The sequence below is a fragment of the Saccopteryx bilineata genome, chromosome 7 (assembly GCF_036850765.1).
Source record: "Saccopteryx bilineata isolate mSacBil1 chromosome 7, mSacBil1_pri_phased_curated, whole genome shotgun sequence".
Taxonomy (NCBI): Eukaryota; Metazoa; Chordata; class Mammalia; order Chiroptera; family Emballonuridae; genus Saccopteryx; species Saccopteryx bilineata.
This window is the reverse complement of record NC_089496.1, coordinates 78190608-78215083: the sequence shown is the minus strand read 5'-3', so window position 1 is coordinate 78215083 and position 24476 is coordinate 78190608. Positions and strand designations below refer to the sequence as shown.

Here is a 24476-nt window from a genome sequence, read left to right as displayed (position 1 = left end):
GAGAGAGAAGGGGGGAGGAGCAGGAAGCATCAACTCCCATATGTGACTTGACCAGGCAAGCTCAGGGTTTTGAACCAGCAACCTCAGCGTTCCAGGTTGATTCTTCATCCACTGAGCCCCCACAGGTCAGGCCTGTTCTCATTATTATTTTAAAATACATATTTGGTCTTTTTTGCACCACTCAGCAAGGGGCCTATAAGGCATTGTTTTCAGTTCCCATGTAATTTAAACGGAGACTTTCGCAATGTCCAGAGCTCTTGATGTCCTGCAAATGAAGTAGGAGGATATTCTCATATTCCTTGCAGCAGGAACCCCCTTAGGTGGCAACAACCTTGACTTCCAGATGGAACAGTTCATCTACAAAAGGAAAAGTGATGGCGTCTGCATCATAAATCTGAAGAGAACCGGGGAGAGGCTTCTCATGCCATCGCTGCCATTGAAAACCCCGCTGACGTCAGTGTCATATCGTCCAGGAATACCGGCCAGCAAGCTGTGCTGAAGTTTGCTGCTGCCACTGGAGCCACTCCTATTGCTGGCCACGTCACTCCCGGAACCTGCACCGACCAGATCCAGGCAGCCTTGCGGGCGCCAAGACTACAGGTGGTTACTGATTCCATGGCTGACATCCCACAGAGGGGGCTTATGTTAACCTGCCTACTGCTCTGTGTAACACTCTCCTCTGTGCTATGTGGACATTGCCATCCCTTGTAACAACAAGGGGGCTCACTCAGTGCCTCTGATACGGTGGGTGCTGGCGCGGAAAGTTCTGCGCATGCGTGGCACTATCTCCCGAGAAACAGTCATGCAAGGTCATGCCTGATCTTGGCTTCTACACAGATCCTGAAGAGGTTGAAGAGGAAGAGCAGGCCACTGCTGAAAAGGCTGTGACCAAGGAGAAAATTCAGGGTGAATGAATTGCTCCAGCTCCTGAGTTCAGTGCTGCACAGCCTGAGGTCACAGACTGGTCTGAAGACGTGCAGGTGACCTCTGTGCCTGTCCCGCAGTTCCCTGCTGAAGACCTGACCGCTCAGGCTCCACTGAAGACTGGTCTGCAGCCCCAGGGCTCAGGCCCCTGAACGGGTAGGAGCACCCACTGAGCGCTTTAAGCTGTTCTTCCACAAACTCAAACAGAACAGAAATACAGTTGATGGGGCCCTGGCCGGTTTGCTCAGCGGTAGAGCGTTGGCCTGGCGTGCGGGAGACCCGGGTTCGATTCCCGGCCAGGGCACATAGGAGAAGCGCCCATTTGCTTCTCCACCCCACCTTCTTCCTCTCTGTCTCTCTCTTCCCCTCCCGCAGCCAAGGCTCCATTGGAGCAAAGATGGCCCGGGCGCTGGGGATGGCTCCTTGGCCTCTGCCCCAGGCGCTAGAGTGGCTCTGGTCGTGGCAGAGCGACGCCCCGGAGGGGCAGAGCATCGCCCCCTGGTGGGCGTGCCGGGTGGATCCCGGTCGGGCGCATGCGGGAGTCTGTCTGACTGTCTCTCCCCATTTCCAGCTTCAGAAAAAAAAAGAAGAAAAAAAAAAGAAATACAGTTGATGGAAAATAAACAATTTCTAAAAAATAAATTATATATATATATATTTGGTTATAGTTTGCTATAAAGTTGTATATATTTGGTTATAGTTAGCTGTAAAGTCTAAAGCTTATTATGTTTAAAATTTTAAGCCAGAAAATGCATTCTGGTAAGTATATGCTGATTTATATTTGACTTTATTTCAGTGGAAATATGTGAACATTTGTGATAGGCCTAGATCAGATAAGCAATTTAATTTAGAAAGAAAACACATTGAAATTATGCATATATATGCATGCATAATATGCATTTCAAGATTAAATAGGTTTTTTAGTTGATTGCTTTGGGGGAAGAGAATAGAAATGGGCAAATTAACAATTATGAACAGTAATGAATTAAAAGAGAAGATAAAGTAATTTTAAGTCATAACTTTTCATAAAATTCACTGAAGAAAGGGAAATGGTGTTACCAAAGTATTAAATACAAAGACAAATGTCTTACCCAGAACTAGAGGTGCCATATTTTTATGTGCTTTTTAAAAATTTGAATAGTGATAGGTTTAGACTGCTCTGCATGCCATCCTTAAAGTAGAAGTAAAATAAACCTACTTTAAATTTTAAATAGATTAAATCCACATAGTGCAGCAACTTGAGGTACATTGGGGAAACTTGTCTTCTTGTCTCTTCTGCAAGGATGTCTCAAAGACATCCCCCTGCCCCAGCCCAGTAATTGCATAGCTTTTGTGAACTAGGCCCTGGGCTCCAGTTAGTGGGAGTGTTCTTGGCTAATGGGAATTACTCTACCCAGTTTCTTTCACCCCCTTAAATTATTATTCTATAGCAACAAACTTCAGGAGAAGTCATTTAATTAAAGAACCATTATCTATCATTTCTATGCAGTTAGAATGGAAGACAGGCAGCAGGGTTAATTTGCTCTCTAATCCGTTTCTATATAGATTAAAATTCCCTAATACTCTTTCTTCAAACCCCTACTTGAATGGAACTCCTAATGTGAATTGCATACAGGGCTCAATTATATAATTGTTTGGTACCTTTGTCTGTGAGATTTACTGTATTTTAACATTTGTAAGCATTTAAAGTTAAATCTTAAAGCTTGATAAGCACCCCACTCTCTAACAGTGAGCATAAAATGTTAGTGTGACAAATATTAAATATGTTATAATAGGGAATATTGAGAATCAGTCTAAGTTGCTTTTCTTCCCCCTCCCTCAATGGTAAGATTATGCTGTACAAGATTTGGGAGAATGAATGTATAATTTGGACAAACACTTTCCTGAATACCAGTATTACTTTATATAGTAATTATGGGATTTTAAATGGCAGTGAGTACTGTTTCTTATGTGTGAATTTATGAATGTAATAAAACACTTTGAAAAGCTAATCAAATAAAACAATCTGAGATTTAATTATCAGCTTTTTACAGATTTTATGAATCAGATCATCTTTATTGCCAAAGTCACTGAACGACTTAGTAATTACAGAATCCTCTTAAATCTTTTATTTTGTTCTTAGAATCAGAATGGTGTTATTATTATTTTTTATATTTTACATATTCACAGTTAAGAAAATAAACATAAAAGAGTATGAAGAAAAAACAAAACTACTTAACTCTCTATAACTCAGCTAAAATTGCTATTAATATTTTGGTAGGTACCTTCTGGTCATCTCAGTATATCCCCTCCACAGTCACACAAAAATCTAGTTTTGCATAAAAAGATTAATATATAACACTCTTGTTTATATTTTCATGCTAGAAATTATTTCCTAACCACTTGTTTTCATATCAGTAAATAGATATGTATATCATAGGCTACATGCCATATGTATGCTTTAGTTAATATCTATATATGTTTTAACTAATCTCCTATCGATAGATATTAAGATTGGATATGTTGTCCCGTCTATTATGTGTTTAGTTGACATCCTTGCACATGAATCATTTTGTACCTGTGCAATTATATTCTTAAGACACCAGTACAATTCCTAGAAATTTGATTGCTTAGTCTAAAGGTAAATGTTGATGTGTATTAATTACCAAACTGCCCTCCAGAACTGTTATTTTAGTTGAATCAGTGGAATCTCTCACTAGCAAAATGATAGAATGCTTATTTTTTCACACTTTCTCAATATTGGTTTTCTTAGATACTGACAACCTAAAATTCTGTCATCATTTAAAACTTTCATCTCTTTGATTATTAGGGAAGTTGTACACATTTCCAAGTGCTTATTGGATGTTCTTATTTCTCTTCATTTGTTTCAATATTTTTATTGGGATTGTTGGCTTTTTTTTTTTTTTTTTTTTTTTACTGACCTGTAAGAGATCTTTGAATATTAAAATATTGTTATTTGGACTCCAAGTTTGTCATTTGACTTTTAACTCTGTGTATAGTGATTTCTAAATATCATTTTTGCTTTGTTTTTGTGTGTAAAACTTTTGTCAAAAATTTAATCTGGGCCCTGGCTGGTTGGCTTAGTGGTAGAACGTCGGCCCAGTATATGGATGTCCCGGGTTTGATTCCCAGTCAGGGCACTCAGGAGAAGCGCCTATCTGCTTCTCCACCCCTCCCCTTCTCGCTTCTCTCTCTCTGTCTCTTCTCCTCCCCTTCTGCAGCCATGGCTTGATTGGTGTGAGTTGGCCCTGGGCGCTGAGGGTGGTTCCATGGTCTCCCTCAGGCGCTAAAAAAAATGGCTTGGGTTGCAACAGATCAAGGGCCTCAGATGGGCAGAGCATCGCTGCCTAGTGGGCTTGCCCAGTGGATCCCTGTTGGGGAGCATGCAGGAGTCTGTCTCTGCCTCCTCTCTTCTCACTAAAAACAAAACAAAACAAAAACATATTTAATCTGTCATTTTATAGCTTCTAGCTATATTTTCTTCCTTTAGGTTTTTGCCTTTTTGTCTTGTTGATGGTTTCCTTCACAGTGCAAAACCTTTTTAGTTTGATTTAGTCCCATTTGTTTATTTTTCCTTTTGTTACCTCTGCTCAAGGAGACATAGCCAAAAAATATTGCTAAGACTGATATCAAACACTTTACTACCTATGTTTTCTTCTAGGAGTTTTATGGTTTGAGGTCTTACATTTAGGTTTTAATCCATTTTGAGTTTATTTTAGTATATGCTTTAAGAAAGTAGTTTATTTCTTTTTCTTTTTCTTTTTTTTTTTTGGTTTTATCTGTCCAGTTTTCCCAGCATTATTTATTAAATAATTCTTGCTTTTACCTGTATATTCTTGCTTCCTTTGTTGTAGATTAATTGATCTTATAAATGTGGGTTTTTTTTCCTTGGCTCTCTATTCTATTTCATTGACATATGTGTCTGTTTCTGTGCCAGTACCATGCTGGTTTTTTTTGTTTTGTTTTTTTTCTGAAGCTGGAAACGAGGAGAGACAGTCAGACAGACTCCCGCATGTGCCCGACCGGGATCCACCCGGCACGCCCACCAGGGGCGATGCTCTGCCCACCAGGGGGCGATGCTCTGCCCCTCCGGGGCGTTGCTCTGCCGCGACCAGAGCCACTCTAGCGCCTGGGGCAGAGGCCAAGGAGCCATCCCCAGCGCCCGGGCCATCTTTGCTCCAATGGAGCCTTGGCTGCGGGAGGGGAAGAGAGAGACAGAGAGGAAGGAGGGGGGGTGGAGAAGCAAATGGGCGCTTCTCCTATGTGCCCTGGCTGGGAACCGAACCCTGGTCCCCCGCACGCCAGGCCGATGCTCTACTGCTGAGCCAACTGGCCAGGGCCCCATGCTGTTTTGATTACTATAGCTTTGTAGCATAGTTTGAAATCAGGGAGTTTGACTCCTCCAACTTTGTTCTTTTTCAAGATCACTGTCACTCTTTGGGGTGTTTAGTAGTTCCATAAAAATGTTAGGATTATTTGCTTTAGTTCTGCGAAAAATGCCGTTGATATTTTAATAAGGATTGCATTGAATCTGTAGATTGCTTTGGGTAGTATAGGGACATTGTAATGATATGGATTCTTCCAGTCTACAAGCATGGTATGTACTTTCACTTACTGGCATCTTCTTCAATTTCTTTTAACAATGTCATATAGTTTTCAGATTACAGGTCTTTTATTTCCTTGATTAAATTTATTGCCAGGTATTTTATTCTTTTGATGCAATTGTAAATGAGATTGTTTTCTTAATTTCTTTGTCTGATAGTTTGGGATTTATTTTTGAATAAGGAAAAAGATAAGCCAGTTTTATTTTTATCCCAATTGCTAGTCAGTTGTCAGACTTCATGAATATCCAGTCTTTTACTACTGATTTAAAATGGCTCATCTTCTTATTTAAATTTCTTTATGTATTTAAATCTATTTATGGGCTCTATTCTGTTCTATTGATCTATCTCTCTATTTTTGAATAATTCTTATTGACATTTTATTTCTGTGGCTTTATACTACATATTTATAAAAGTATTTCTTCATTTTATTTTATTTTAAATTATTTTAAATCATTTTTTTATTTTTCAGTTAGAGTTGGCATACAGTGTGGTATATTAGTTTCAGGTGTATACGCCATTGAATAGGTGTTATATAATTACTAAGCGATAATCCCAGGAAGTCTTGTACCCATCTGACCCCGTATGTACTTAGAATATTATTGACCCTGTTTCCTATGTTTCCTGTGCTACACTTTACATCCTCATGACTATTAAGTATTCCTTCATTTTAATTAATTTTTAGGTATTTCTGTCTATATTTGCATATTTACTTGATGAATTTAAACATCAGTTGGTCAGAATAACAAGCCCTGCTAGGTTTTTCAACTGGAGCTGTGTAATATTTTTAGATTAATTGAGGAAAAAATGGGCACTTTTATAAAGCTGGGTTTTCTTATTAAAAAAAAAATTACTCCCATGGATTCAAGCATTTTAAAGGTCTTTTGGTAGCATTTTATGTTAGTTTATTTAGGCCCTGGCCATTTTGAATGATTTTTCTAGATATTTTTATTTATTTATTTTTTAGCAAGAGAGATAGAGGGACACATAGGGACAGATAGATAGGAAGGGAGAGAGATGAGAAGCATTAGTTCTTCGTTGCGACATCCTAGTTGTTCATTGATTGTTTTCTCATATGTGCCTTGATGTGGGGGGGGGGGCTCCAGTTGAGCCAGTGACCCCTTGCTCAAGCCAGCGACCTTGGGCTCAAGCCAGCGACCTTGGGCTTTAAGCTAGCAACCTTTGCCTCAACCCAGTGACCGTGGGGTTGTGTCTGTGATCCCATGCTCAAGCTAGTGACCCTGTGCTCAAGGTGGTGAGCCTGCACTCAAGCTAGTAACCTCAGGTTTTGAACCTGGGATCTCTGCATACCAGGCTGATGCTCTCTCCACTGTGCCACCATCTGGTCAGGCTAATTTTTAAATTTTTGATGTAAATAGAATCATTTCTTTCTATAACATTTTCTAATTATTAATTGTCTTGTTTTTCTGTTTTTTTGTTTTTTTAAAAAGCTATTGACTTTTGTTTATTTATTTTATTTCCAGACACCATAATAAGCACTTAGTTATTTTTATTTTTTTTATTTATCTTTTGGTTGATTTTAGCTTTCAATGTCTCACGAAGTGCTACTCAGGAAACAAATGAAGTGAATATAACTCCCTTACTGTAAGACATGACTTGTGACCATTAGTGAATGGAGCGCAAAATAGGAGAGTTTATGGGATATAATTTGTACCTTCAGAAAGGACCGAATATGGGTCAATTTCACATCACTGAAGTGTAATATGTCAGATTAAGTATATTAGAATCAACAAACATGCTGTTCTTATGAAATTATTTAATATTCTTAGATGTCCTTGATAATTAATTAATATCTCAGGATTAATCTTTGTGAATTCTGTGTCACTTGTTTGAGCTGTAGAAAGGCTGGATTTAATTAAGTCTGAAGATACTGGTTTCTGTTTGAGTGAGGAAAATGTGAAGGATGGAAGGGAAAACTGAACTGACTTCCTCAGGAACAAGTTTACCAGGCTGTGAATTCCAGGCTTGATAAACTTTTTATATAACCTCGCAAATGAAATTTAACTTATTTTCTTGTAAGTAACCCTACTTTCTCCTTCCAACAAGCACCTGTTGTTACTCTACCCACCATCCCAAACCCCTAGGTAAGTAGGTATACAATGGTCTGGTCTGACAATGCCATCTAGTGGCTATCTGGGGAACTGTATGAACTAATCTCTTCTTGTTGAACCTCCAGTCTGGCGGGGTTGGTATCCTGGAAGCCAGGTCCAGACTTGGAAACAAAGATGTTATGCCTGTTATACCTGAAGCAACAGGCAAAGAGAGAAGATAATCAATGTCCAAGTTCCAGCTAGGCTGCCTGCGGGAGCTGGGAAACAAGGAAGAAGCCAGCTAGGCTACATCCACATGAGCTGATAGACAGCAAGGACTAGGTCCAAAGAGCGAGTTTTCTGTAAAGGAGTTCCTTCTGGAGAGGGAGCTGTCCTGAACCAGAGCATAGGAAGGGAAACCTTTTCTCCCTTAATGGTTTGTCTGCATTCAGTCTGGGGGCAGGATCAGCTTACTTGTGGGTTTCCAGTCCTAACACCATTTTTTTCCCCCAGTGGTTGTCTCAGTTACTTTTTTTTTAGTTTTCTTAAAATTATTTTCCCACTTCTTAAAACTTAGATAATTTCAGCTAATTCTACAGAAGACAAAGTCCACTCCACATTTCCCTTCTCTTGCTCTTTTCCCTTTCCTTTCTTCCTGCCTTCCTCCCTCCTTTTCTCTTTTTTCTTCCTTTTTCAGCTCTGATCCTTGCACTCTAGGAAAACCTCCCTCTTTCCCATCATTCTGTTTGGGAGTCAGAACATAAGCCTGATTACAGCTGATACACCTAGGGGGTAATGCTTGTGGGTCAGCTTTCTCAAGGAAAGGGGAGGGCAGAGCTTGTGAAATGAAGAACAGATGCTATGAACATCTGGGTCCTTGGAAAGGATGAGTTTCTGCACCCCCACTGCCAGGCTCCGTCCTCCCGTTCAACCCCTCCACAATTTCCCCATGTACCATGTGCCTGCTTTTTTTTTTTTTTTATAAATAATTTTTTATTTTAATGGGGTGACATCAATAAATCAGGGTACATATATTCAAAGAAAACATTTCCAGGTTATCTTGTCATTTAGTTCTGTTGCATACCCATCACCCAAAGAGAGATCGTCCTCCGTCACCCTCTATCCAGTTTTCTTTGTACCCCTCCTCCTCCCCCTCCCCCTCTCCCTCCTCCCCTCCCTCCATCCCCCGTAACCACCACACTCCTGTCCATGTCTCTTAGTCTCGCTTTTATGTCCCACCAATGTATAGAATCCTGCAGTTCTTGTTTTTTTCTGATTCACTTATTTCACTCCGCATAATGTTATCAAGGTTCCACCATTCTGCAGTAAGTGATCCGATGTCATCATTTCTTCTAGCTGAATAGTATACTATGGTGTATATGTGCCCCATCTTCTTTATCCAGTCTTCTATTTTTTTTTACAGTGATTAAAAGCCTTTAAGCAAACTCTTGTGTGCCTGCTTTTTTTGTATGTTATATTCATTGCCATGTCCCAAATTTCTTTTTAGAAATTTAATGGGGTGACATTGATCAATAAGAGTACATAGGCTTCAGGTGAACATCCCTATAACCTTTGAACTGTTGATTGCATTGTGGGCCCATCACCCAAAGTCAAATCTGTCACCAAATAAAAAAAAAATAGCACGTTGTCATATAGAAGGAGCGCTATTAATATTTGTTAATGGAATGGACAATTATTCTCGCATAAACAAATCTGGCTTATTTCTTTTTACTATATTTCAGTTTTGCCTTGCAAGTGTTGCAGTGATGCTCATTTTCATTGTGAGAAGGTGACTTTTGACTTTTGTAGGATAATTTAAGCTTATGTAATGTGAGGATATTGTTAGCACAAAAATAATTATTTTTAAAATTTCAACCTCCCAAACTGACAGACTTTCTGAAAATAACCCGATGGTAAATTGGGGACTCTTTGTACCTTTCCTTTTTATGTTTCAAGAGCATATCTTTTAAATATGGAAATGAAGTAAAAAAATACAACACACACACACACACACACACACACACACACAGCAAAATGACCAGCTTTCACCTCTCTTGACCTTTCAAGTTCTCTTTGCATCTTCCCCAAAATAGAAACCAAGACTGTTAACATACACTGGAGAAAATTTTGGAAAGCTGAAAACGATTAAGCATTTGGCAGATGTCTTACTGTATATGTTTTTTGTTTGCTGTGTCTCTTTCGTATTATAAATTTTTGATGACAGAGAAATATTTATTCTCTGTGTAGAACTAACCACAGGAAAAATGTTGGGTTAACCTAATATTTTTCAGAATTATGCCGTTTCTTATGAACCTTCTCAAGAGAGGAGAGATGCGGCTGACTGTTTTTACTTTACCGCTTGTTCCTCTGACATTATTCTTCTGTGAGAATTTTCTGAAGGTAAAAAAATGATCACTTGCTACTTTCCATTCCAAACCCTTAGGATTTTTAGAAGTATCTCGCAAGTGTCTGTCATCTTACAGAAGTTCTTTTGCAACAGTGCAATGGAGCAGTTAAAATGAATTAAAGCTAGCCTGAAATAAGACACCCAGGCAATGGGTGTATAATATCACAGTGTGGTGGACTTTGGTTTATTCATGAAGATGTGTCACAGCACCCTTACATGAGGCTTGACATTTTGTTCCTGGCTGATCTTGGTGGCAGTGGTCATAGGAGGAGGGTCGATGTTTGAGCTTCAGTTCATTGCATGGAATACAAGAACCTACAAGGCATGAATAGAGCATAGAGTAGCATTATAGACAGAGGGCTCTGAGACTGAATTTGGCAGCGCCTCTAGTTAATTGTGTAACCTGAAATAAAATAGTTTACCTTTCCGCAAAATGGGAATGATGATGCCTATCTAGAAGGGCTGTTGTCAGGAATGGAGCCCCTGGGTATCAAGCCACACAGCTAGTAGTGGTACTTCCTCGCTGATGAGTCATGATCACCGTAGTCACGTGTTCTCTTTCCGTTTCTTTCCTAGGTACCTTGGGATCACGAGGCCGCTAACATACCCCGTGAGGCAGAACGGGAAATGCATGGCCAAGATGATCCTCTCCGTCTGGCTCCTTTCGGCCTCCATCACCTTACCCCCGCTCTTCGGGTGGGCTCAGAACGTCAACGACGGCAAGGTGTGCCTGATCAGCCAGGATTTCGGCTACACGATTTACTCCACGGCCGTGGCGTTCTACATCCCCATGTCCGTCATGCTGTTCATGTACTACCAGATTTACAAGGCGGCCAGGAGGAGCGCCGCCAAACACAAGTTCCCCGGCCTCCCGCGCCTGCAGGAGCCGGACGGCATCCTCTCCCTGAACGGCATGGTGAAGCTCCAGAAGGAGGTGGAGGAGTGCGCCAACCTCTCGAGACTCCTCAAACACGAAAGGAAAAACATCTCCATCTTTAAGAGGGAGCAGAAAGCCGCCACCACCCTGGGGATCATCGTCGGGGCCTTCACCGTGTGCTGGCTGCCGTTCTTCCTCCTGTCCACCGCCAGACCCTTCATCTGCGGCACGGCCTGCAGCTGCATCCCGCTGTGGGTGGAGAGGACATTCCTGTGGCTGGGCTATGCAAACTCTCTCATTAACCCTTTTATATATGCCTTCTTCAACCGGGACCTGAGGACCACCTACCGCAGCCTGCTGCAGTGCCAGTACCGGAACATCAACCGGAAGCTCTCGGCTGCAGGCATGCACGAGGCCCTGAAGCTTGCAGAGAGGCCCGAGAGACCCGAGTTTGTGCTGTAAGGTCATTTATCACTATTTTCTTTTCATCTCCCCCCCCCCTCTTTTTTTGAGCTTCTTTTTTTTTTTTTTTTTGTATTTTTCTGAAGCTGGAAACAGGGAGAGACAGTCAGACAGACTCCCGCATGCGTCCGACCGGGATCCACCCGGCACGCCCACCAGGGGTGACGCTCTGCCCACCAGGGGGTGATGCTCTGCCCACCAGGGGGTGATGCTCTGCCCCTCCGGGGAGTCGCTCTGCCGCGACCAGAGCCACTCTAGCGCCTGGGGCAGAGGCCAAGGAGCCATCCCCAGCGCCCGGGCCATCTCTGCTTCAATGGAGCCTTGGCTGCGGGAGGGGAAGAGAGAGACAGAGAAGCAAATGGGCGCTTCTCCTATGTGCCCTGGCTGGGAATCGAACCCGGGTCCCCCGCATGCCAGGCTGACGCTCCACCGCTGAGCCAACCGGCCAGGGCCTTTTTGAGCTTCTTAAAGTGTATCTCAGAAAGCTTCCTGAATTGGTAGCTAGCTAGCTCATTTTCTGTCAAGCGCATCAGATGTGAATGCAGAATTCTATAATTCCAGTCCTCTGCCCAACAGAATTGTGAAAGCCAAAGGCAGGTGCTTAGTTGGTTTTAGAAGACAAGACTGATTTGTTGATGAACTGTAACTGATAGGCTTGGTGACGAGAAAGATGACGTTTCTCTTCCTTTCTCCATTAGTCACATTCAGATTATGTCTTTATGGTTTTAAAATTTATTAGCTTTTTCTGATTTACTTATTTCACTCACCCTGTTAAATTTAATTTTCTAAATAAAGAAAAAAGGAAAAAAGAAACAAAGAAGAACCACATTAAATTTCATTTATGCATCTGGAGAAAATTTTACATATTTTAAAGTATATATGAAAAAATTAAATTTAAAAATTAAAAAGACAAAATAGTTATCATTTTCATTGCGCTCACTCTTGCAAATATATATATTTGTCGTTTTCTGAAATGAGAGAGAAGTGGGGAGGCAGAGAAATAGACTCCCACATGCGCCTGACTGGGATCCACCCGGCATGCCCGCTAGGGGGCGATGCTCTGCCCATCTGGGGCGTTGCTCTGTTGCAACTGGAGCCATTCTGGCGCCTGAGGCAGAGGCCATGGAGCCATCCTCAGCGCCCAGGCCAACTTTGCTCCAGTGGAGCCTTGGCTGTGGGGGGGGGGGGGAGATAGAGAGAAGGGAGAAGAAGAAGGGTGGAGAAGCAGATGGGTGTTTCTCTTGTGTGCCCTGGCCAGGAATCAAACCTGGGACTTCCACATGCTGGGCCAACGCTTTACCACTGAGCCAAGTATTATTTGGCTCAGTAATATTTTTTTGATGACCTCATCAAAAATAAATAAATTTATTTACTGATAAATAAAGGAAGCAGATTCACATAGACTAAAAGCTAATTTTTAGGAAGTGCTGCCCGTTTTAGGATGTTAGGAGTTGAGAACTGATAGAAAGTTGTTAAACTTGTTTAGGAGGTATTAGTGACCTTCCTGGAAGCAATTGCCTAGGGTGTTGGGGTCTGAAAAAGGATTGCAGAGGGCCAATGATGATAAGGAAATGGACTTTTCCCATGTAACCCACACGTTAATGAATTTGTCATTGTGTAGAAGGTAGGTGACAGTATTGTTATTAGATTTGTCAGCAGGTCAAATGAAGATTTTGCTTTCTATTTGAGGTAGAGGAAACATCTTCACGTTTGGAAGTTGAGGGGAAAGACACTGGAATGAGAAGATAGAAGGCACTGGTGAGAAAGGGAGGGGGTTAGTGTTGGTCCTGTGAGAGGAGGCGGCCTTCCTCTTCACTCCTCTGGGCAGGAAGGAATGGACGAGAACTAGGCACCACTGTAGCTGAGCAGGACCTTTCCAGTCATCTTGTCCGTGCCCTTCATTTGAAAGAAGAGGCGACTGTGACCTGGTCGGTGAGATGTCTTGCACTGAGCTTGCGGTACCTCTGAGTCTAGATCCCACGTCACGTGAATCTTACTTCTATCTACTTTTCATATATTGGACTCTTTTGTGTTTGATAAAGGCAGCAGAAGATGCCTCTGCTTGCAGCTATCAGGGAGCAGCCCTTCTTAGGGAGGGTACCAACGTGCCCTCCTAGATTGCAATAGAAGCCTGAGCCTCCAAATCTAGGCTACTCGCCCAGATGACTCTGAAAACTTCCGGCAACGGATCCTGTTCTCTGTGCTCACTAGAATGCAGCAGGCAGAAACATCCCCCTCCTAGGGATGAGGGATATCATCGTTTCTTGTCCTAGCAACTCAGAGTTGTGAGCCTACAGATGTACTCATTCTTGAACCTGGGTGTAGCTTCACAGGTGTTTATTTTCACACCTGTTACATATACTCCTTTGTACATGTTGTTCACAATAAAAAAAAGTTAGAAAAAAAATTTTTTTTAATGAATAGAATTTGGTGTTCTAGAATATGACCAATCTATATCCCCAGGGGTCTTTTTAGGACTATAAGATCTTATTGAATTCACCGCTAGTGTCTGCACACCAGATTTTAAATTCCTTTAAGGAAGGAGCCATGTCTTAGCCAGGTTTCTATTTGCAGATCTAGTATAGTACCTGATACATAATAGATGATAAAAATAATAATGGCTAATAATTATTGAACACTCATCGCATGCTATACACCATTCTACGTGTAAAGTAGGTGCTTCTAACATCCCCAATTTTCTGAAGAAAATAACTGATGCTCAGAGACATAAAGTGACTTACCTGAGATTACATTTCCCAGTGGTAGATGTGTCTGAATCACCCCAACGCATGTGCTGTTAGCTATTATGCAACACTATTTGTCCAACAATTTTAGTCTCTAGTGAGTGAAGAGCTGTTGAATAATTTTGAGCTGGGAATTGTAACCATCAGAAGACCATAGAAAAACCTGTTAATAGAGTTAAGGTAAGTTGCGAGGACACCTTCTTGACAGAGTCTTTGTAGTTTCTCAGATGGAGGAAGTAAGGAAATGATATCGATAGAGTGTTAGGGCTTGGGCTGGGTGATTTTAAGGTAGGGAACTGGTGAGGACTGGGAACTGGTGGGGAACTGGTATATGACATATTAGCTTTGGATTGGTGGGTGCAGCTAAGTGAGAGCCTTGAAGCCATTATTAATGAGCAAACTCTTAGTCTTGATAAATAAGCTATATTGATGGATATGCAACCTGACCTTTTGGAAGCAACTGTTTTCTGGGACAAGTAGCTGGATATTTCCCCTAGTCCCAGAGTTGTTTAGCACGGGAACAGGAAAGCATGTTGGTTTCAGTTCTCAGGAGTAACACGCTGAGGCATATGTTTGAGGAAAGTCTCTTTGGCAACAGCGAGTAAGGCAGTTAAAATAGAAAGGCTGGGCCCTGGCTGGTTGGTTCAGTGGTAGAGTGTTAGCTCAGTGTGTTGAAGTCCTGGGTTTGATTCCCAGTCAGGGTGCTTAGGAGAAGCGCCCATCTGCTTCTCCGCGCTCCCCCTCTCCTTCCTCTCTATCTCTTTCCTTTCCCGCAGCCAAGGCTCCATGGGAGCAAAGTTGGCCCGGGTGCTGAGGATGGCTCCATAGCCTCCGCCTCAGGCACTAGAATGGCTCCGGTTGCAGCAGAGCAATGCCCTAGATGGGCAGGGCATCACCCCCTGGTGGGCATGCCGGGTGGATTCTGGTCGGGCGTATGCAGGAGTCTGTCTGTCTGTTGCCTCCTGCTTCTCACTTTGGAAAAATACAAAAAAATTAAATAAATAAAAATAGAAAGGCTGGTGGCAGAGGGTCCAGTTAAGAAGCAGTGTGGAAACTAGGAAAAACAAAGGAAGTCCTGAACTAGAAAACACCGCTGTGTCTGCATGCCTCCTACATAGCCAGAGAACTCGGGAATTATTGTAGCTAATGATTCACACATAATTCAGAGAGCTCCCAACATGCTAATTCTTCAAATGTTACACAATAGGTTTTCCAGTTTAAAATAATAATAAACCCACGTTTATTGAAGACTCACACTTAGGCACCATGCAGAGACTTTGTGTGAATTATATCACTTACTCCTCAAAACTTTATGAGAGGTTGGTTTTCTTCATCTATCTTCTGAAGATGACAACACAAGGGCTGGGGGAGGGCAAATCATTTTCCAAAATCATACCTAGAGAAAGTGATAGAGCTGCATTTGAACCTAGGAAAGCTGTGTTTAAAAGTGCTTTTAGGCCCTGGCCGGTTGGCTCAGTGGTAGAGTGTTGGCCCAGCGTGTGAAAGTTCCAGGTTTGATTCCCAGCCAGGGCACACAGGAGAAGCACCCATCTGCTTCTCCACCCTTCTCCCTCTCCTTCCTCTCTGTCTCTCTCTTCCTCTCCTGCAGCCAAGGCTCCTTTGGAGCAAGGTTGGCCTGGGCCCTGAGGATGGCACTGTGGCCTCACCTGAGGTGCTGGAATGGCTCCGGTTGCAATGGAGCAACAGTTCAGATGGGCAGAGCGGTGCCCCCCTGGTGGGCATGCCGGGTGGATCTGGTTGGGTGCATGTGGGAGCCTGTCTCTATGCCTCTCTGTTTCTCACTTCAGAAAAATACAAAAAAAAGTGCTTTTAACTTCCATGCTACTGTGCCTTTTATAAAAGTAAACCAGCTAACATTAACACTCAAAGATATTTGCCTCTGTGTCTTTAGCTAGAGTGGAGGCTTGGATATTGTTTTCTAATCTAAGATAGGAGTCATCCAACTTTAAATGATGAAAGACCTGATAATAAATATTTTAGGCTTTGCTAGCCATAGGTCTCTACTGAAACTACTTACCTCTACCTTTGTAGTGAGAAAGTAGTGATAGAAGTAACCAAATGAGTATGGTGGTGTACCAATAAAACTTTTAACAAAAATAAGTGGCCAGCTATGATCCACAAGTCATAGTTTACTATCCCTTGATCTAAGAAAGTGACTATCCCCTCTCTGTTTGAATTTATAATATTGGTTTTTTTATAATTATAGAATATTAAAATCAATTGGGATGATTAGCCTAAATATCTATTAACTTTAAGAACTATTTTTAAAAAACTTTTTAAAAATTTTATTTATTTATTTTAGTGAGGAGAGGGGAGCAGAGAGAGAGAGAGAGAGAGAGAAAGGGGGAGGAGTCAGAAGTATCAACTCTCATATGTGCCATGACCAGGCAAGCCTGGGGTTTTGATCTGACAACCTCAGCATTCCAGGTCAACGTTTTATCCACTATGCCACCACAGGCCAGGCAAGAACTTTCTAATGAGAGAGTTGGAATAGGTGCTATTTTGAATAATCTAGGCCCTGGCTGGTTGGCTCAGCAGTAGTATGTCGGTCAGCCCAGTGTGTGGATGTCCTATGTTCGATTCCTGGTCAGGGCACACAGGAGAAGCAACCATAGCTTTTCCACCCCTCCCTTCTCCCCTCTCTCCCATGGCTCAGTTGGAGCAAATTGGCCCCAGGAGCTGAGGATGGCTTCTTGGCCTTGCCTCAGGTGCTAAAATAGCTTGGTTGCCGAGCAACAAAGCAGTGGTCCCAGAAGGGCAGAGCATCGCCCTATAAAGGGCTTGCTGGGTGGATCCTGGTCAGAGTGCATGCAGGAGTTGGTCTCTCTGCCTCCCCACTTCTCACTTAAGAAAAAAAAAAAGAAAAGAAAATTCTATAGCTGGCAGCTTTTTAGTCAGTTTCAAGGTAGGAATGCTCCTTTTTAATTTCTTGTTTATAATTGTGCCATTCATTGAGGAAAATACAGAAAATGCATCTGTCTTTCCTGTCTTACTACATATGTTTCTACTGGATGGACTGTGCTGCACACACACACACACACACACACACTCTCTCTTTTCTAATAAGAACAAAGAAAAGGTGGAAGCAGGAAAAGCTATAGGATCATAACTCAGAGCTTACCCTAACCCGGATCAGGGAATACTCCTGGAAGGGTATGGGCTCCAGTATGTCTGTGAAGGTGGTCAAAGCATTTACAACTAAAGGAGAGTAGAAATGGCTTTCCAGGTGAGGGGGACATTTGTGTAGAGGCACTAGTGTGGGACCTTATGCAAAGGACAGTCTGACTGAAGGTAAGCATTGGAGTGGGGGAAGATTGGGAGATCACCTTGGAATGGTAGAATGAAATGAAATTATGAAGCATCTTCCATTTCAGCCCCAAGAATTTTGAATTTTACTGTAGACAAGTGGTTCTCCACCAGGGGAAATTTTGTCCCCAGGGGACATTTGAAAATTTCTTGAGTCATTTTTTGGTTGTCATAATCAGGGAAGGTGAAAACTAACAGCTATCTCGTGGGCCGAAGCCAGGGGTGCTGCTAGATATCCTGTAATTCCCACGCAGTTCCTTATAACAAAGATTTACTCAGCCCCAAATGTCTAGCATGCTAACATTGAGAAGGCCTTGTTTAGATGCTAGTAATCCATTGACTGGATCTTGCAAACAGTAGAACGGAATTATCAAAGTGGCGATGATTGATTCGGTGGCACTGTATGGGATGAATCAGAAGGCTGAAAGTAAAGAGTCTCTTCAATAGCTTGTTTTTTGTTTTGTTTTGGAAATATTTGAGGGCCTACTTATACATGGCAGGGCGTGGCAAGATGATTGACAGTTGTTGCCTCTGGAATCTCATAATCCAGGAGTTAGTAAAAGACTAAATGACCAGTCTACACTCTACATGGTTGCATCAGGTAAACGCCAGGCAGATAATCCTAAACAACTAATAACTCCACTGGCCTCTGGAAGAATGACGTGGTGTCCACTCAATAGCTCACAGCAAACCTTGATAGAAGCCTTCGTTTCCCTCCCCATCTCTCTAGTGCTCACACTTCTTGGGCTGGCCTCTAGACTCAGGGATCCTCCCACTGATCTCTCCAGCTTTCTCCCCCTCTGACTGCTGGGATTCTAGTCTCTCTTACTTTTTCCCTTACTTCCACCTTCTTGGCTCTTTTTTTTCCCCTTCTATATAATAGTATATTCTTCCTTTCCTGTGTGAACAATCTACTAGACTATGTATTGCTACTTGAAACTATTTACTCACTTCTCTGCATATTCTTGATCAACATAACAAGAGGCTCTCAGGATTCTCAGGATTCCTCCTTGGGGTAGGGAATAGAGGAAAAAAGCTATGAGCATGTCACTGATCATTTCCATTCACTGTCCTATAATCTGAGTGCCCTTTTCAGAAGTATTCAAATACTGGTGTGCTATATATGGAGGAATTCTTTTCTTTTTAATTTGTCGACTTTAGGGGTTTGTTTTGAATTGCTATAAATTGCTTTTTAAATATCATATTTTTATGGCTTTTGCTTTTTGATGCCATTATTGTGAACAGTATTGAAAGGCAGTTTCTAAAGTGCTTCCATATAAAAGAATTTCATGAGATTGTTTTGAAGCAGCTCTTCCTTCCCGTGTCCCTTGTTCTACTTGGTGACTTATTGTCATTCTCTTCACAAAGACGCTTATAATCGCTGTCCGTTGCAGTGCTTAGTCAATAGTGGAGGAGCCTTGGGTTCCTGCCATCAGTTCTGTTAAGATGCTGCCCAGGGTTAGTGCTGAAGCTTTGGAGTTTAGGGTGCTTCCACCTTTCCTTTATGGAAACCAGTGATTAGGAAAGTAAAATGAAATGAACCCCAGTAGAAACTGTGTGAAGAAGCATCAAGGCCCCTAAAATCCTGGATAACTGTGATGGGGTGTTGCTTTAAAGACAGGAAAAAAAAAACCCAATAGATTGCTATTTCTTGGGCTTTCCCCCTCAGAGCAGTATTTTCCTCACCATGAATTAGCTGGACTTACGCACTTTATTTTTATGAAATCATCAATTAATAATAATAGCTTGTTTGCTTCCTGCTTTCCAGTTGCCTACATTTGAACTTTGCAACATCTCTTTCAAGTAGGAAAGGCAGGCAATTGCCCTCTCTTCCTTTTTACAGAATATTTCTTTCATAGACAGTAAGTACATGTAGCAGAAAGTAAAATCAAGCGGTACAGATGGACGTGGAAGGAAACACATCTTAGAGGGGCATTTTAGCAAGAAAATACCCGTGGTGGCAGTTATGAAGGAAGTGATAACCTGGGTGGGCTGTGAACGGAGAGTAAGATTTTAGCCAGAAGGGATAGCAGGGGTGGAGGTGGGGTGGGGGCTACTCAGAGCGGAGGGGGGAATACGGAGAGAGGCGTGCAGATGTGGACGGGGCGTGTCTTTAGCAATACTGGAAGCGGGGTAGATTGGCATCAGCATGGAGGGCCAGGTGGGCAGGAATGCGTGGGGGGACAGATGAAGGCCTTTGAGGAACAGTGAGACCAGGACTGCAGTGTAAACAGGGGTTCACATGGGAGAAGGGATGTGGGTTAGGAAGCCAACGTAAAAGTGAGGTCTCTGCCAGGAGGGCCCGCCCAAGGAGAGTGCTGTTGACTAGGACAGAGGCCAGATGTTACCATTTGGAAGTTGGAAGTTGACTAGCAGATGGGTGGGGAGGAATAGGAGACTCGGAGGTGGTTCTGCGGCTTGAAGCCTGAAAGGACAGTTCCGGAAATACTGAGGCTACAGCGGAAGTGCAGTCTTCGTCGTGTGTGTGTGTGTGTGTGTGTGTGTGTGTGTGTCCCGCCCTGAGAAGAGGCGGAGCCCGGCCAGAGGACATGTGGGGACACAGCCCGTTCTCTCGGTGCCTGCTCCCGGGTGCCCAGGAGCCTGGGGCCGTGGGTCTGGGCTCAAGCCTGGCCTCAGTCTTGTCTTCAGGCACCATCGTATGAAATGAGGGGCAAAGCAAGAGATGTTGGCTTGTAGAGAAATGGATTCGGTCACTGGGAAAAACCCATCTGTGGAGTCCTGGTGACCAAAGGAGAGGGGCACTTTCACTGAGATGGGGAGGCAGAGGCTGGGAATGCAGGTCCCAACCCTGGCACCTCAAGACCTGTCTCTCAAGTCTAAGGGTGTAGTTTGGTAAGTCGAGTCTTCTGAGGGGAAGGTGAATGTAGAGCGACAGGGGGCTCTACACCTAGGAGGAGACTTTTCCTCAGCCTTTGGCCAGGATTTGTCCATGACTCATCCATCACTCAGGTCATTTCTGTGATCTGGGAGGAAGGAAGGAAGGGAGGGAGGTTGGGGTCTCCTGGTCCCTGCACACATGGCTTACTATAATGCACCTACCTAGATCTGAAGGGAAGAACACTTCTCATTAGTAGTCCTCATTATTCTTTTCAAGTAGGGCCAAACCAGTAGTATTTGCGAGGATTTTTTAGAGTAGAGCCATTTTTGGCTATGGCTGTATTATAAAAGTGAATTTCTAAATGGGTTATCTGGGGCTGATTTGCAAATATATCAAGGCCCTGGCAACTTATAAAAGTTATGAAATTTATTAAAAGAGCCACGGCACTTTCTTTTTCCTGTTAGAGAGCCTCGTAACCCCGTGGAAGTCACAAATGCTTCAAACTACTGAATGCTGTAAAAATTAAATCCGCCCACCACAAAAGAAAAACATTTATGGTTCTGTTAAATCATTTTCTTGTCTTCTCTCTCCCTCTCTTTCTCTCTCTTTCTCTCTTTATAGACAGAACTCTGACTACTGTAGGAAAAAAAGTCATGATTCATGATCAAAAGCAAAATCATGGAGCCGAAATAAACAAGGCAAGACAGAGGTGGAAACTGATGAAATCATTTGCTGAGACTATGGAACGCGGCTTCTGTTCTTTCCTTGGGATGGTTCAAACATGCCCAGCAGGGCGATCAGTTGTACAAGCATATTACGAGGGAGATGGTGACCTCTCCCCCCGCCCCGCCCCCATGGATCAGTGCTATTATGTACAAATGAAAATAGTTCTCAGTTCAAGACAGCCGGCCCAGCCCAGCAGTAAGCTCATGAACTGAGCTGAGTTCCAGAAAGGAAACCATTTCTGGTGCTTTGCGTATGTCCCAGTCCATGCGAGCGGAAACAGGTTCCAGTGTGCACCTCCCGTGCTTCCGAGTCTAGGCACTGTGGTGAATGTTCAGGAGTCCTTCATGAGACAGAATTAATCTTGTCGTAGGACAGAAGGGTGCTTTTCCAAGCTAACTGCAGTATGCACAGTGTTGACTATGTTGCATGTCCCGTGTTAGAAAACAGAACCCTGTCATCAGCTCATACAGATGATTCCCCAGAGCAGCGTCTGTTTTAAGCTTCTGTCCAACGGTTTGGCTTTTCTGCAGGGTCCGTGCAACGTACTTTCCCACTGACGTACTTGCTTTGTAACTCACTGTTATGGTATAACTCAGGAACAGATCTCAGGATGGAGAGAATCATAAAACCTGAATAAAGCTTTTTCTTGTGCTCACACTGCTTTCTGAGGGGTCCTGAAAGGTGAGGGGATTCCTTCCATGATGATTTTTTTTTTTTACCTAACTGCACTGTATGTTAACATGGTGTTGGCGTTGAACTTTTGACTCTCATTACACAGGGGTGCGGTGGGCCCACAGGCCGGTTCAGAACTGTTTTGGGGGAAGAAGTTGGGAGTAGTGGGGTTTCCATGAAAGGAGGTGACGCTTCTGGAAATGGAACATCAGTGTGTTAATAATTCTCCCCGGGCAACATTGTGTTAAACTGAATTGTGTGAATCAGAGGTCTCCGGGGACACTCGCTACTGCTAGACGCTCCAGAATACCATTTTGTTCCTTCTAGAGGATTTGTTTTTGTGTTCTCTGTATCTGAAATCAAATGTGTGCCTGGCCAGTTCTGTTTGCCTCCTGTCTCCCTTCCTAAAGTGGTAAACATCAAGGGCAGACAAGGAACCAGAAAAGGGCCCTTTGCAGATAGTATTTTTTTAATGCAACTATGTAATAGTATGAGCTAGGGAGACAGACTGTAGAACAAAAAGAAGAGTACCCTTAAGGGGATAAAATGAATGAAACCTTCATTTGGTTGGAAGAGAACTACAAGAGAATATTCTTTTCCTACCATAAATGTAGCTGTTTCCTCACAGGATAATGTAGAATTCCAGTGTGGAGTATGAGCCTCTTCCATCACTCCTTGACGTTGCTGCTTACCAGTGCAGGAAAGGGTCTGCCTTTCCTAGACGGGGATGTGGGCCTGTCCTTCCAGACCGCTGTACAAATTTCTGAACCGCCGACTTGCCAACGTGACTGTATATATACTTATATCCATAATTTAAATGATCAATTCTTGTTAGGTAAATGTTCAATTTGAAAGTGTTTTGTTACATTACATCAAATAAAGTTTATTTGTAGCTGTAACTAAAGCAGCTTAAGGAATGATTTTTAGTTGAGGTCTGATGTCATAAATGTTTGCAACACGTCGAACAGCAGAAAGGCAAGCTTACTATATTTGCTAAATCCTAACAGGTGGTTAAGGCAGTTCTGTAACTAATTGCATCTCACTGTGAGAATTCATCCATTTGGTAAGTTTCTTTCTTTTTTTTTTTTAATGAACGTTTCTTGATTTGATTAGTGAGCGTGTTAATTGGGCTTTTGCTGCCTTCAACCCTATGGACGTTTAAGAACTGAGATGCGTAAAGCAAGTTCTCACTCTTAAGGAGTTTGCCGTCAGATCTAAGGCAGGCACTTCTCAGATTGTCACAGGTAGTCTAGTAAGCGCTATCGCAGTTTGCAGAGAGGGACAGGTTTTGTTCCTGTCCATAAGATGGCATTATGGTTAATTGGATTGAATTAAGTTTTTAAATGTGATGGCCTTATCTTTTATTTGGACATTAGTTATTAAAAATGGGTCTTATCCTGCCTGACTTGAATATCAGAGAGTTGAACTCTGCTCCGTTTGGCCACGGGCTGGGCACTACACTGTGCCTTACAGATGATGTATGGCAGCCGAAGGGAAGGAAAAGTAGAATTATCAAACAATGTATACTCTTTCACATCTGGCATAATTTTTGCCAAAGGTACTGCTTTTACTTAAGGATTTTGGGGAAAATTACTGAAATAGACACCTCACATCGATTTTATGACTGTTTAATCTCTCTCTCACTCTAGGGTGTCAGCTGTCATCTTCTGGAAAGATTGAGTATTGGGAAACCATGCTTGGGAAGTCAAGTACTTGTAAGAGATACCTTAATGATTGTGCCTTACTATTTAGTGTTATTCTGTAAATAGTAAACAGGAGGCACCGACAGTGTTCCTAGGTTTTCTGGAACTTTCCTAATTCTTAAAGCTTTTTACCAGGGTGCTGTGTGCTTGAGATGCTTGTATATGTTTCTGATTATATTTTCATGCAAATTTAATAAAAATCATTGATTGCCAGGCATGCGATCAACAATAAGAATAGAAAACTCAGGCAATTTTTCAAATAGTTTAAGTGAATCTAATAATTGTCTGAATTGCCATCTGTCGACGGTGGGAATTTTACTGTCCACAGTTTGATTGTCAAGTGAGCCCTCAATGTGTAATGAATATGAATGGTGACAAATCCTGCATTTTTAAACTGTCCCTGTCCCTTCACATCTCAGGACCCTCACACATGTTTTTTTCCTTTCTGTCTAGAATGTTCTTCTGAGTCTTAGTTATTTACTGAATGTCTTCATCATTGGTTAGTAATTCTTCAGGGACAGGGACCATGTCTGCTTTCCACACCGATATGCCCAGCACCTGCACCATGCTTGGACCACGTATGGTAGGTATGTATTAAACATCTTCTAGTAGGAAAGGAGGAAGGAAAAAAAAAGGGAGGAAAGGAAGGAGGGAGTCCAGAGTTGACTTGGCACCCTTTTTCATTTTCAGGTGAGGACACTGAGGAGACTGGGAGCGATCAAGCAGCCTGTTCCATGACTGGGAGAGAAGGAGCTGGAACGAGGCTGTCCGCTGCACGTTTTTGGGGAAGGCCCTTCCTCCACAGGACCGCTCTTCTGCATGAGTCTTTCATATCAAGGGAGCAACGTCTTCTTAATTTTCTGCACTAGTGGAGCAGAGCTTTGTATATGTTATGGTCCATATGTTGAAACTTGTTTATCTACCCGCTATCCAGATGGTCCCCACCAGCACACAAGCCATTCGGAGACTTGCGGAGGGGCAGCTGGTTTTGAAAGGCCTGGGGGTAATCCATATCGGGATGTCAGCTCTTACTGTGAGCAGTGTCCATGGGAAGAAAGGGAGACCTTGTTAGATATTACACGGGAAACATGCAGACCTTGGGCGCTAACTCGGGGGATGTGGATCCCAGAGATGGAGCTTATC

The 24476-nt window shown here is 42.7% G+C and overlaps 1 protein-coding gene and 1 pseudogene across 2 annotated transcripts in view; both read left to right on the top strand.

The window, feature by feature from the left end:
* Positions 1-22468, top strand: part of HTR7 (5-hydroxytryptamine receptor 7) — a 102059-nt gene extending 79591 nt beyond the window's left edge. The window contains exons 2-3 of one of the 2 annotated variants that reach the window (XM_066240227.1): positions 10560-11318; positions 20854-22468. In XM_066240227.1, coding sequence (XP_066096324.1) covers positions 10560-11318; positions 20854-20896 — 802 coding nt within the window. In that variant the 3' untranslated portion in view covers positions 20897-22468. Of the gene's footprint in view, positions 1-10559; positions 11324-20853 lie in introns of both variants that reach the window. The other variant, XM_066240228.1, reaches the window with a different exon arrangement.
* Positions 245-2265, top strand: LOC136310663 (small ribosomal subunit protein uS2 pseudogene; annotated as a pseudogene).
* Positions 22469-24476: the final 2008 nt, after the last annotated feature.